The following is an 11,442-nucleotide window of genomic DNA, read 5'->3' as shown; positions in this document are numbered from 1 at the left end:
TTTTATATGTTTTCGGTTCAGTTTGTCTTTTTATCAGCATGATTGGCGAAAGACTCAGAACCATTGCACACATTCTGCAAATGCAACCAAATGTAAATGACTATGTTGATAAAGCTTGGGATATATACGCATTTTATACAATGAGGTGATTTGATTTATTTTGAATGTGTAAAACAATAATACAAAAATGTAACATTAGAATTATTATACAATACAAAATCAATCAGTTTTAAATTTATATACAAACATATTACTGATTCTAAATTTTGTATAAACAAATAAACAAATGATCTACTTAATTACACATCTGAAAAGGAAGAAGTTTACACTTATTTAATCCCACCCCTTCTCCCAAAAACTACATTACTAACATTTATATATCTTTTTCTTAAAGAAATACATTTGTTACTGAAAAAAAAATAAAAATAATAATAAACAGATAAATAAACATTACCGAAGGAGTGGCAGTGTGTGCCAATTACACTACTCAGCCTCCCCGGGAAAGTTTACTCTAAGGTACTCGAAAGGAGGGTCAAGCCGATTGTCGAACCTCAGATTGAGGAGGAACAATGCGGATTCCGTCCTGGTCGTGGAACGACGGATCAGCTTTTTACTCTCGCAAGGATCCTGGAGGCGGCCTGGGAGTACGCTTATCCGGTCTACATGTGTTTTGTAGACTTGGAGAAGGCGTATGACCGAGTTCCCAGGGAGTTACTGTGGGAGGTGCTGCGGGAGTATGGGGTGAGGGGGTCTCTACTGAGGGCCATCCAATCTCTGTGCTCCCAAAGCGAGAGCTGTGTCCGGGTCCTCGGCAGTAAGTCGGACCCATTTCCGGTGAGGGTTGGCCTCCGCCAGGGCTGCGCTTTGTCACCAATCCCGTTTGTAATATACATGGATCGGATTTCGAGGCGTAGTCGTGGGGGAGGGGGTCTGCAGTTCGGTGGACTAAGGATTGCACCACTGCTTTTTGCAGATGATGTGGTTCTAATGGCTTCATCGGTCTGCGACCTTCAGCACTCACTGGATCGGTTCGCAACCGAGTGTGAAGCGGCTGGGATGAGGATCAGCACCTCCAAATCTGAGGCCATGGTTCTCAGCAGGAAACCGATGGACTGTCCACTCCAGTAGGGAATGAGTCCTTACCCCAAGTGAAGGAGTTCAAGTATCTCGGGGTCTTGTTCTCGAGTGATGGAACAATGGAGCGTGAGATGGGCCGGAGAATCAGAGCAGCGGGAGCGGTACTGCAGTCGCTTTACCGCACCGTTGTGACGAAAAGGGAGCTGAGCCAGAAGAGAAAGCTCTCTGTCTACCGGGCCATTTCCGTTCCTACCCTCACCTATGGTCATGAAGGATGGGTCATGACCGAAAGAACGAGATCGCGGATACAAGCGGCCGAGATGGGTTTTCTCCGCAGGGTGGCTGGTGTCTCCCTTAGGGATAAGGTGAGAAGTTCGGTCATCCGGGAGAGACTCGGAGTTGAGCCGCTCCTCCTTCGCGTCGAAAGGAGCCAGTTGAGGTAGTTCAGGCACCTAGTAAGGATGCCACCTGGGCGCCTCCCTAGGGAGGTGTTCCAGACACGTCCAGCTGGAAGGAGACCGAGGGGTAGACCTAGGACCAGGTGGAGGGATTATATCTCTTCGCTGGCCTGGGAGCGCCTTGGGATCCCCCAGTCAGAGCTGGTTGATGAGGGGAAAGGGACGTTTGGGGCTCTCTGCTGGAACTGCTACCCCCGAGACCCGACCATTATTTTTGTTGGAGACAAGCCTCTATCTTTTGATATTTCAGGTTCTGGGTCGAGTGCGCCGGCTGCTGAGCGTTCAGGAGCCTCCAGATCTTCCTCTTTCTCGACCTGCCTTCAAACGACACAGCAGTGATGCCACAGGAAGCTTCTTCCCAGACTTCAGGTGCAGTTTGGCTCAATTCAGAGTGATAAACATATCCAAATGGGCTATTATTGTGTGCCAGTTGAAGTGTGATTAGGCAACAAGGTGTCTGTTGGGAAAACACTGAATGTCCTCCTCCAACATGAGAGTAACATGATAACAAAGGTATCCCAACTGTAGCTGTGTACATGACAGGATGTATGATTACCTAGAAGAGCATCAGGACTGTTTTAGGCAAATGATAGCTATATAAAATTCAAAATTTTAAGATTTTAAGAAAAAGTCAGGTTTTTGAGAAAAAGTCTGGATTTTGAGGGTACTTTTTTACTTAAGTACATTTCAAAGCCCATACTTATTTACTTTGACTTGAGTAAAGAACTTTAGTCAGTACTTCTACTTTTACCAGAGTATTTTTAAACACGAGTATCTGTACTTCTACTTGAGTATAGGATGTGTGTACTTTTGCCATCTCTGACTGATGCTAACATTGGATCATCTATTCTTACCATCCAGGGTTAATTCTCGCCCAGACAACATGGGTCTCCCCTCCCCCAACATGGACACCCTCTCCACTTTAAGGGAGGTCAGCAGTAACCCTCTCTCCCCTGAAAGCCCCACCTCAGCGGTTTTCCCTCGACTCGTCGTCAGTCCACCGTTTTCCGGAGATGCCGGTCCAAACTTTGAAGCATTAAAACCTCACAATGGACTGGATCCGTCCCCCAGTGAGGAGGCACCGGGCCTCGAGACCCCGAGGTAAATACATCAGTTAGCACTTTCCACATCTTGATAGTCCAACACTGACAATAACGAAACCATTCTGACGCTGTTTCGAGATGATAGGATTACCAAGACGTCGAGCAACAACAATTGGTCTTACATTTGGTGATTTAGCTTCTCTTAAATGTTATAACCATAGCTTAACAATTACTTAAAGGAAGAATGAGTTGGATATTACAAAAACAATAGACATATAGATATACAAAACAACCATTAATTGAAACGTAAGACCGGGTAGCTGATCGTAGGAATGCATTGAAGAGAAAGATATGAAAATGGCCGACAAGACGCACATATAGCAAGGTGGACAAAACTCAATCCAACACGAGAGGATCAATCAATCAAACAATCAAATGTTGACACCCGCTGTCCTTAGACCCTTGCAAGTATAACCCCCCATTGACAGGGGGAAATATAATTACTCTGGGGTTTTACCGGCTTGTAAGCAACCTAACATTAACGGCAGTCACTTTGTGTTTTCAGGACCAGCTCTTCCGTCTGTTGCTCCCCGACCCAGCTGGGACCAAAGGAGTTTCGTTGGACGCACCACCCCCCCTCCAGACCTCGGGGGCGGCAGTTCTCTCTCCAGTTCTCCAGGCAGTCGTCCAAAGCGTCCGTCCGAAGCTTACCGAGCCCCAAAGGTCTGGGGAGGAGGAAACGAACGCTGGCTCGTTTCCAATCCCGACGATCCCCAGCGGACACTTTACAGCTTCCAGACCAAGAGCCAGACCCCGAGTGCGACAACGACTTCCAGGGACTCGCAGGGACTGAAGACGACGAGAAGGAAGAGACCGACGACAGCGAAGAGATAAAAAAACAGGACTCCTAATTGCCGAGCTTGGGGAAATCATTAGAAACCACTCACACACGGAAACATACTATTCCAAAACAGAGCCAATCTCCATGCTGGTTTCATCATCAACAAAGAAGAGGAGTCCCAAGAGGAAATCCTTAATCTCTGAAGGGATGTTTTGAAGCCTGGAGTTTTAGTTTAATTGCTGGAGAGCAGAGACGGCAAAAGTACACACATGCTTTACTCAAGTAGAAGTACAGATACCCATGTTTAAAAATACTCAAGTAGAAGTACTGACTAAACTTCTTCACTCAAGTAAAAGTAAAGAAGTATGGGCTTCTAAATGTACCTAAAGGTGGGGTAGGTAATTTTGGAGAAAGCAGCTCGAGGGCGCTAGAATTTGAAAATACACAACTGGAGAAAATCTGCCCCTTCCTCACAGAGCCCCTCCTCCAACACACACGAACGCGCACATGACCAATGAGGGCACGAGATAAGTTTGTGCCCAGATGGTAGGCTGACAGGCAGGTAGGCCATCCAGTTACTTTAGCCGGCTCAGATGATTGGTCGTGCTTTTTACAGCGCCACGGCTTCCAGAGATGACATTTCTTTATGGATATTTTGTCAAAGCACTTCAGATATTCATTGCTATCGGGATGTTAAGAGCATTCCATGGAATATAACAAAAAGTGTATCTCGAGCCGGTTTCTCAAACTTACCTACCCCACCTTAAAGTAAAAAGTACCCATAGCTAGCAGCTGTTTTAAAGAGTACCTGACCTCCCTTTATATTAATAGAACAATAATGTCATTGTTAGCTAATGAATGTTTCCATGCTGAACAACGGCAACATGACAACGTTTCCATTGGTCCCTCTTCTTTAGAGAAGACCAGGAAATGATGGATACACGGATCGTGTTCAAATCAATAGGCACGCAATGACTCTAAAGAATAATGATCACGCATCAAACACACATTCAGACTAAAGGAACCAGCTGTTTGGAAAATGAGAGAAGTAGAAAGTACAAGTATTTGAGTTCAACATGTGAGAAGTAGAAAGTACAGGTATTTGAGTTCAACATGTGAGAAGTAGAAAGTACAGGTATTTGAGTTCAACATGTGAGAAGTAGAAAGTACAGGTATTTGAGTTCAACATGTGAGAAGTAGAAAGTACAGGTATTTGAGTTCAACATGTAAGAAGTAGAAAGTACAGGTATTTGAGTTCAACATGTAAGAAGTAGAAAGTACAAGTATTTGTGTTCAACATGTAAGAAGTAGAAAGTACAGGTATTTGTGTTCAACATGTGAGAAGTAGAAAGTACAGGTATTTGAGTTCAACATGTGAGAAGTAGAAAGTACAGGTATTTGTGTTCAACATGTGAGAAGTAGAAAGTACAGGTATTTGAGTTCAACATGTGAGAAGTAGAAAGTAAAGGTATTTGTGTTCAACATGTGAGAAGTAGAAAGTACAGGTATTTGTGTTCAACATGTAAGAAGTAGAAAGTACAGGTATTTGTGTTCAACATGTAAGAAGTCAAAGTAAAAAGTCGTCAGAAAAACAATGTTATGTCTCGTAAAATCTGTTAAGTTAATGTTTTTAGTTCAGTCTTGTATCCTGTTTTATTTTGTAGTAACCTTTCCTTCTTGTTGCAGATCACCTCACTTCCTCCCCTTGTGTGTTTTCCCTCCACTGTGATTGTCGACTCCGCCCTAATTGTCTGCACCTGTTCCCCCTTAGCCTGCCTATATATAGATTCTGTCTCCCTTGTCTTGTTGCCAGTTTGTTTCGTCCCATGTGCCTGACTGCCAGCGTGAAGTCCATGTTTTCTGCTAAGACCCAAGTTTTTGGAATTTACTTTATCTTTTTGACTTTTGATACTATGTTAACCTTTTCCTCGTAAGAGTGTTTTTTGTTATCTTGACCTGTTACCTCTACGGAGAGCTCACAGTGCCACTATTTTTCAGTAAAGACTTTCTTTTGTACTTTATTTGTCGAGTCGTGCTTTTGGGTTCATACTGGTTTGCCTAGCCGTGACAGTACGAACTGGCCAGTAAAATGGACCCAGCCGACTCAGAACAGCTGCAAGCTGCCCTTCGCTTTCAGGGGAGACGTTTGAACGCACAGGAGGAGCAGATGTCTGACATTCAGCATGGAGTTAAGGATCTTGTTGGTAACCAAAAGGGTTTCGAGTCCTCCGTTACCACACAAGTTAATCACCTGGCCGAGCAGATCCAGCGTATGCTTACTCACCTCGGGACAGCGCCCTCACCCCAGCCTCTAGTGGCCTCTGGAGTGTCCCCAGCTTATCCTGCAGACCTGGTCGCCTCTTCAATCCGTCTGTCTCCTCCAGAGAAGTTTTCCGGGGAATCTGATGGCTGTCGTCCCTTCCTGATGCAATGTGACCTACACTTTCAACACCAGCCTGCGGCGTGCCCCACGGAGCAGTCTAAGGTTGCTTTCCTGGTCTCTCACCTTACTGGATGGGCGGCAGCATGGGCAACGGCCGTGTGGTCAAGGGACTCGCAAGTCTGAGGCTCTCTTCAGATGTTCACTGACTCTTTTAAGAAGGATTTTTGACCACACTTCTCCTGGCAGAGAGGCAGCCCGAGTTCTATCCAAGCTTAAACAAGGTAATCACACTGTTGCAGACTATGCCATTGAATTCCGCACCATAGCGGCTTGAACTCACTAGCTCTTTTTGATGCCTTCCTCAATGGACTCTCTGACCCTGTTAAGGATCAGTTGGCTCCACTAGACCTACCCCCTGATCTAGACTCGGTAATTGCCATGGCTATCAGGATTGATAATCACCTTACTGAGAGAAGAAAGGAGAAACTCGGAGCTGTTTCCGCCAACGTCTACCACAGAGGGCGCTCCACCTCGCCTGCCAGAGAGATTCTTCCCTCGTCAAGCCCCACCGTCATCACAGAGGACTGCATCCCCCAGCTCATCGGAGGAACCCATGCAGCTGGGACGTGCCAAGCTGTCAGCTGAGGAGCGGCATCGCCGTCTTCTAGAGGGGCTGTGTTTCTTCTGCGGACAACGAGGTCACATGCTACCAGCCTGTCCACTAAAAGAGCAGGCTCACCAGGGAAGAGGAGGGCGCCGACTCTCTGCCTCTGGTTTCCCTTCTCGCGTCCTGACCAGCGCCCAGGTACATTTTGCTACTATAACATTAACTCAAGGGGTATTAATTGATTCAGAGGCAGATGAGAGTCTGATGGACTGGGGGTTAGCTAATGAGTTAAAAGTCAAGACCGAACTGTTGACCCAGCCTCTACAGGCCAGCGCCTTGGACGGCAGATTGCTTTTTAAGATAACTCATAAGACTGAACCCTTAGAAATTGCCATTGATAATCATAGGGAACTCCTATCCTTTCACTTGTTTAACTCAGCTCAACACCCCGTCATATTGGGTTTTCCCTGGTTGAAGAAACACAATCCAAACATTGATTGGCGTTCTGGTAAGATTAAAGGGTGGGGGGGGGGGGAAAAGATAGCTGTTGGAGGGGCTTCTTGAAATAGTGTAAGGACTGCGTCGACTGCGTTGACCAGAAACCTGAACCTCCAGACTTGGGATTAGTACCTACCTGCTATCATGACCTTGGGGAAGTTTTTAGCAAGGCTAAAGCCATCACTATTCCTCCTCCTAGACCTTATGATTGTGCCATTGATTCGGTCCCAGGAGCGCCTATACCTAAAGGGAGACTTTACTCAATCTCTGGCCCTGAAAGAGATTCCATGAAAGAATATATAGACGCTTCGCTAAAGTCAGGGCTTATTCATCCCTCATCCTCCCCTGCTGGGGCGGGGTTCTTCTTTGTGGGGAAAAAGGACGGTTCCCTTGCCTTAGGCCCTGTATTGACTATTCCCCATTAAACATCACAGTCAAGAATACATATCCTCTCCCACTCATGGTTTCAGCTTTCGAGCAGCTTCAAGATGCCAAGATCTTCACCAAATTAGATCTTAGGAATGCATATCATCTGGTCAGAATTCGCGAAGGTGATGAATGGAAGACTGGTTTCAACACTCCCACAGGCCATTATGAGTATTTAGTTATGCCTTTTGGTCTCACCAATGCTCCTGCAGTTTTACAAGCCCTTGTCAATGACGTTTTAAGAGACTGCTTGAATCGGTTTGTTTTTGTCTACCTCGACGACATTCTGATATACTCACCCGACGAAGACTCCCACATCCATCATGTACGCCAGGTTCTCCAGCTTCTCCTCAGGAATCAGTTATTTGTCAAGGCTGAACAATGTGATTTCCATGCCACTACTGTTTCATCATATCCCCGGGTCTTATTCAAATGGCTCCTGCTAAGGTTAGTGCAGTAGCCCAGTGGAAGACTCCTGACAGCCGAAAGAAGGTCCAGCAGTTTTTGGGGTTTTCTAACTTCTATCGAAGATTCATCAGAAACTTCAGCGCTATTGCACTACCACTTCATGCTCTTACATCCCCTCAGGTTCCGTTTGTGTGGTCTACTAAGGCCGAGGAGGCTTTCACTCGGCTCAAAAGTATGTTCACCTCTGCCCCTATTCTAACTGTTCCTGACCCAAGCCGTCAGTTTGTGGTGGAGGTGGATGCCTCCAATTTAGGTGTAGGTGCTGTCCTGTCGCAGCGGTCGGAGAAGGACAACAAGATGCATCCCTGTGCTTTCCTCTCCAGAAAACTCTCGCCAGCTGAGCAGAACTACGATGTGGGAAACCGTGAGTTACTGGCTGTAAAAATAGCTCTGGAGGAGTGGCGGCATTGGTTAGAGGGGGCTCAGTTTCCATTCTTAGTATGGACGGATCATAAGAATCTGGAATACATAAGAAAAGCTAAACGTTTGAACTCTCGTCAGGCTAGATGGACTTTATTTTCATCCGCTTTAATTTTACTTTGTCTTACAGGCCGGGGTCCCAGAACATGAAGCCCGATGCCCTGTTACGTCTATTTGACCCCGAGCCTATTGCCAAAGAGCCTGAAGCCATCCTGCCACTGAACCGTGTGGTTGGAGCGGTGACTTGGCAGATAGAAACAGAGGTGAAGCAAGCTAACGGTGAGAGCCCTGAACCTAGTGGTTGCCCGCAAAATCGTCTGTTTGTGCCTATTACCATGCGTTCACAGGTGATCCATTGGGCTCACTCCTTGCTGCTCACTTGCCATCCGGGGTTAAGAGAACAATGTTTTTCATCAAGCAACGTTTCTGGTGGCCATCAATGGAGCGAGAAGTTCGGGAGTATGTGGGGGGCCCTGTCTGTGCTCGGAATAAAACATCCTCCAGGGCGCCGATGGGGCTTCTCCGGCCACTCCCTATTCCCAGCCGGCCATGGTCTGAGATCTCTGTGGACTTCGTCACAGGTTTACGGGAGTCTAAAAGTAACACCACCATACTCACGGTGGTGGACCGTTTCTCGAAGATGGTACATTGTATTGCCTTGCCCAAGCTTCCATCAGCCAAAGAGACGGCTGAAGTAATGATGACTAACGTTTTTCGTGTTCATGGTTTTCCAAAAGACATTGTTTCAGACAGAGGACCACAGTTCATATCGCCATTCGTCAGGGAGCAGATGCCTTACCTGGGTTGAATATGCCCGCAACTCGCTTCCCACCGCTGCTACCGGGTTAACCCCTTTCCGATGTGCCTATGGTTACCAGCCACCTGTATTCCCGGAGACTGAGAAGGAGGTCACGGTTCCCTCTGCCCACGCCCCGGTGAGGCGTTGTCGCCGCATCTGGAGTGCCGCTCGCAGAGTACTTATGAGAAACTCTGAGCGAATGAAAAAGGCAGCAGATCAGAGGCGCCGACCAGCTCCTGTGTACAAGCCTGGTCAGAAGGTCTGGCTCTCGACGAAGGATCTTCCTCTTCACGTCGTCTCCCGAAAACTTGCACCTAAGTTTATAGGTCCGTTTCCGGTGACAAAGGTTATTAATCCTGTGTCTGTCCATTTGCGTCTTCCCAGGTCCCTGAGAGTCCACCCAACTTTTCATGTGGGAAGACTGAAACCAGTGAAAGAAAGTGTATTGGTCCCCGCAGCCAAACCCCCTCCACCCCCCCGACTGATCGAGGGCGGCCCGGTTTATGCAGTCAAGCGTCTGTTGGCGGTACGCAAGAGAGGAAGAGGCAGACAATTCCTCGTTGACTGGGAGGGTTATGGGCCTGAAGAACGCTCATGGGTTCCATCAAGTTTTGTTGTGGGTCAGGATCTTTTTGACGATTTCTACCAACGCCATCCACAAGTGCCTGGGCCGTCAGGAGCCGTCCCTAGAAGGGGGGGGGGGGGGGGGGGTACTGTTATGTCTCGTAAAATCTGTTAAGTTAATGTTTTTAGTTCAGTCTTGTATCCTGTTTTATTTTGTAGTAACCTTTCCTTCTTGTTGCAGATCACCTCACTTCCTCCCCTTGTGTGTTTCCCTCCACTGTGATTGTCGACTCCGCCCTAACTGTATGCACCTGTTCCCCCTTAGCCTGCCTATATATAGATTCTGTCTCCCTTGTCTTGTTGCCAGTTCGTTTCGTCCCATGTGCCTGACTGCCAGCGTGAAGTCCATGTTTTCTGCTAAGACCCAAGTTTTTGGAATTTACTTTATCTTTTGACTTTTGATACTATGTTAACCTTTTCCTCGTAAGAGTGTTTTTTGTTATCTTGACCTGTTACCTCTACGGAGAGCTCACAGTGCCACTATTTTTCAGTAAAGACTTTCTTTTGTACTTTGTTTGTCGAGTCGCATGCTTTTGGGTTCATACTGGTTTGCCTAGCCGTGACAAACAAGTAGTGGAGTAAAGTACTGATACCAGAAACATGTACTTAAGTACAGTAACGAAGTATTTGTACTCCACTACTTCCCACCTCCGATGGAGACAAACCTTAACCTTAAGATGCTACACCAAAGAACACAAAACATACAAAATAATCCTAAGAAAATGAGAAATACCTTCCATTCAAGAAAATGTTTTACTTGTTTCCATAATCTATTTATGGTAGTTCAACCCAATGAACATAAGACAAACTGAACTCTTTACGAATAGCTGAACCTGTTGAGGAATAACTGTCGACTATCAAGGAAAGTTTGAGGTTTTCCCATTCAGTTCAATGCAGTCCGTGTTTTCTTGAATACCACCTGGTGGCCATTGGAGGAACTACAGCGTTGGCTCCAAAATGTGGTGACTAGATAAAAGTACTCAGGATTATTAACTGGACTCTGAAGGTTTCTTGAATCTTTGTAGCACAAACTTTCCTGTTAATGTTATAACAATTTGTCTGCCCGTTTTGTATATGTGACTTTACGTGTTTCTGCTGCTGACAACTCCCACAACTGTACTTTAAAACCAAAAATTAAGAATGGTGTCACAAAGTGATTTTTCCTCATTTATAAATCGAATGAAAATATTAATTAAAAAAAAGCTTAAATCCTGGACTTTCACCAACAAGAAACAAGAACAATAGAAGAGCGGTGGTAATGATGGCGGCTGGCTCGGATTTTTATTTCGATTCCAAATCATCTTAAAGGTCCCCTATTATACTCTTAAACAATATATTACAGGTCTCAGATATATCCAAAGCCTGTCTCTGATTGGCTGAAACACCAAACGGATCATTACAGCATTACCCATAATCCCCTCTGTTTCAGCCCCGTTTCCAAAGTGCTGATTCTCTGTCTGTTACTTTAGATGAAAAATAAGGAGCCCCTCCCCACGCCCCTCTGAGAGACGATTTGGTTACAAAGAACTCAATGGTAGCTCTAGGAGGAGATTCAGGTGATAAGGTGGGGGGGGGGGGGTTACCTTGGTTGCTGATTTGGCTAATGGTTACACAAGACAAACGCATCGTTATGACATCATAAAGTGGCCAAAATCTGATCAGCTCATTTTCAGACAGGTTTTTATAGAAATGGATCAAAAAGAGAGAGAATCTTTTGGTTCCTGAAACTTTCAGAAGTCTCTTTCCACAGAGGGGACACATGCCTGATGTGAAAGAGAACATGAAGAAGAGGGTGACA

The 11,442-nt window shown here is 46.0% G+C and overlaps 1 protein-coding gene across 1 annotated transcript in view; it reads left to right on the top strand.

Moving 5' to 3' along the window:
• Positions 1–3,823, top strand: part of LOC117552556 (bestrophin-3-like) — a 23,560-nt gene extending 19,737 nt beyond the window's left edge. The window contains exons 9-11 of the mRNA XM_034226132.1: positions 1,786–1,904; positions 2,397–2,636; positions 3,144–3,823. Coding sequence (XP_034082023.1) covers positions 1,786–1,904; positions 2,397–2,636; positions 3,144–3,489 — 705 coding nt within the window. The 3' untranslated portion in view covers positions 3,490–3,823. The remainder of the gene's footprint in view (positions 1–1,785; positions 1,905–2,396; positions 2,637–3,143) is intronic.
• The last annotated feature ends 7,619 nt before the right edge of the window (positions 3,824–11,442 follow it).

The sequence above is a fragment of the Gymnodraco acuticeps genome, unplaced genomic scaffold (genome assembly GCF_902827175.1).
Source record: "Gymnodraco acuticeps unplaced genomic scaffold, fGymAcu1.1, whole genome shotgun sequence".
NCBI classification, from domain to species: domain Eukaryota; kingdom Metazoa; phylum Chordata; class Actinopteri; order Perciformes; family Bathydraconidae; genus Gymnodraco; species Gymnodraco acuticeps.
The sequence above is the reverse complement of the archived record's forward strand: the minus strand, read 5'-3'. Positions and strand labels throughout refer to the sequence as shown.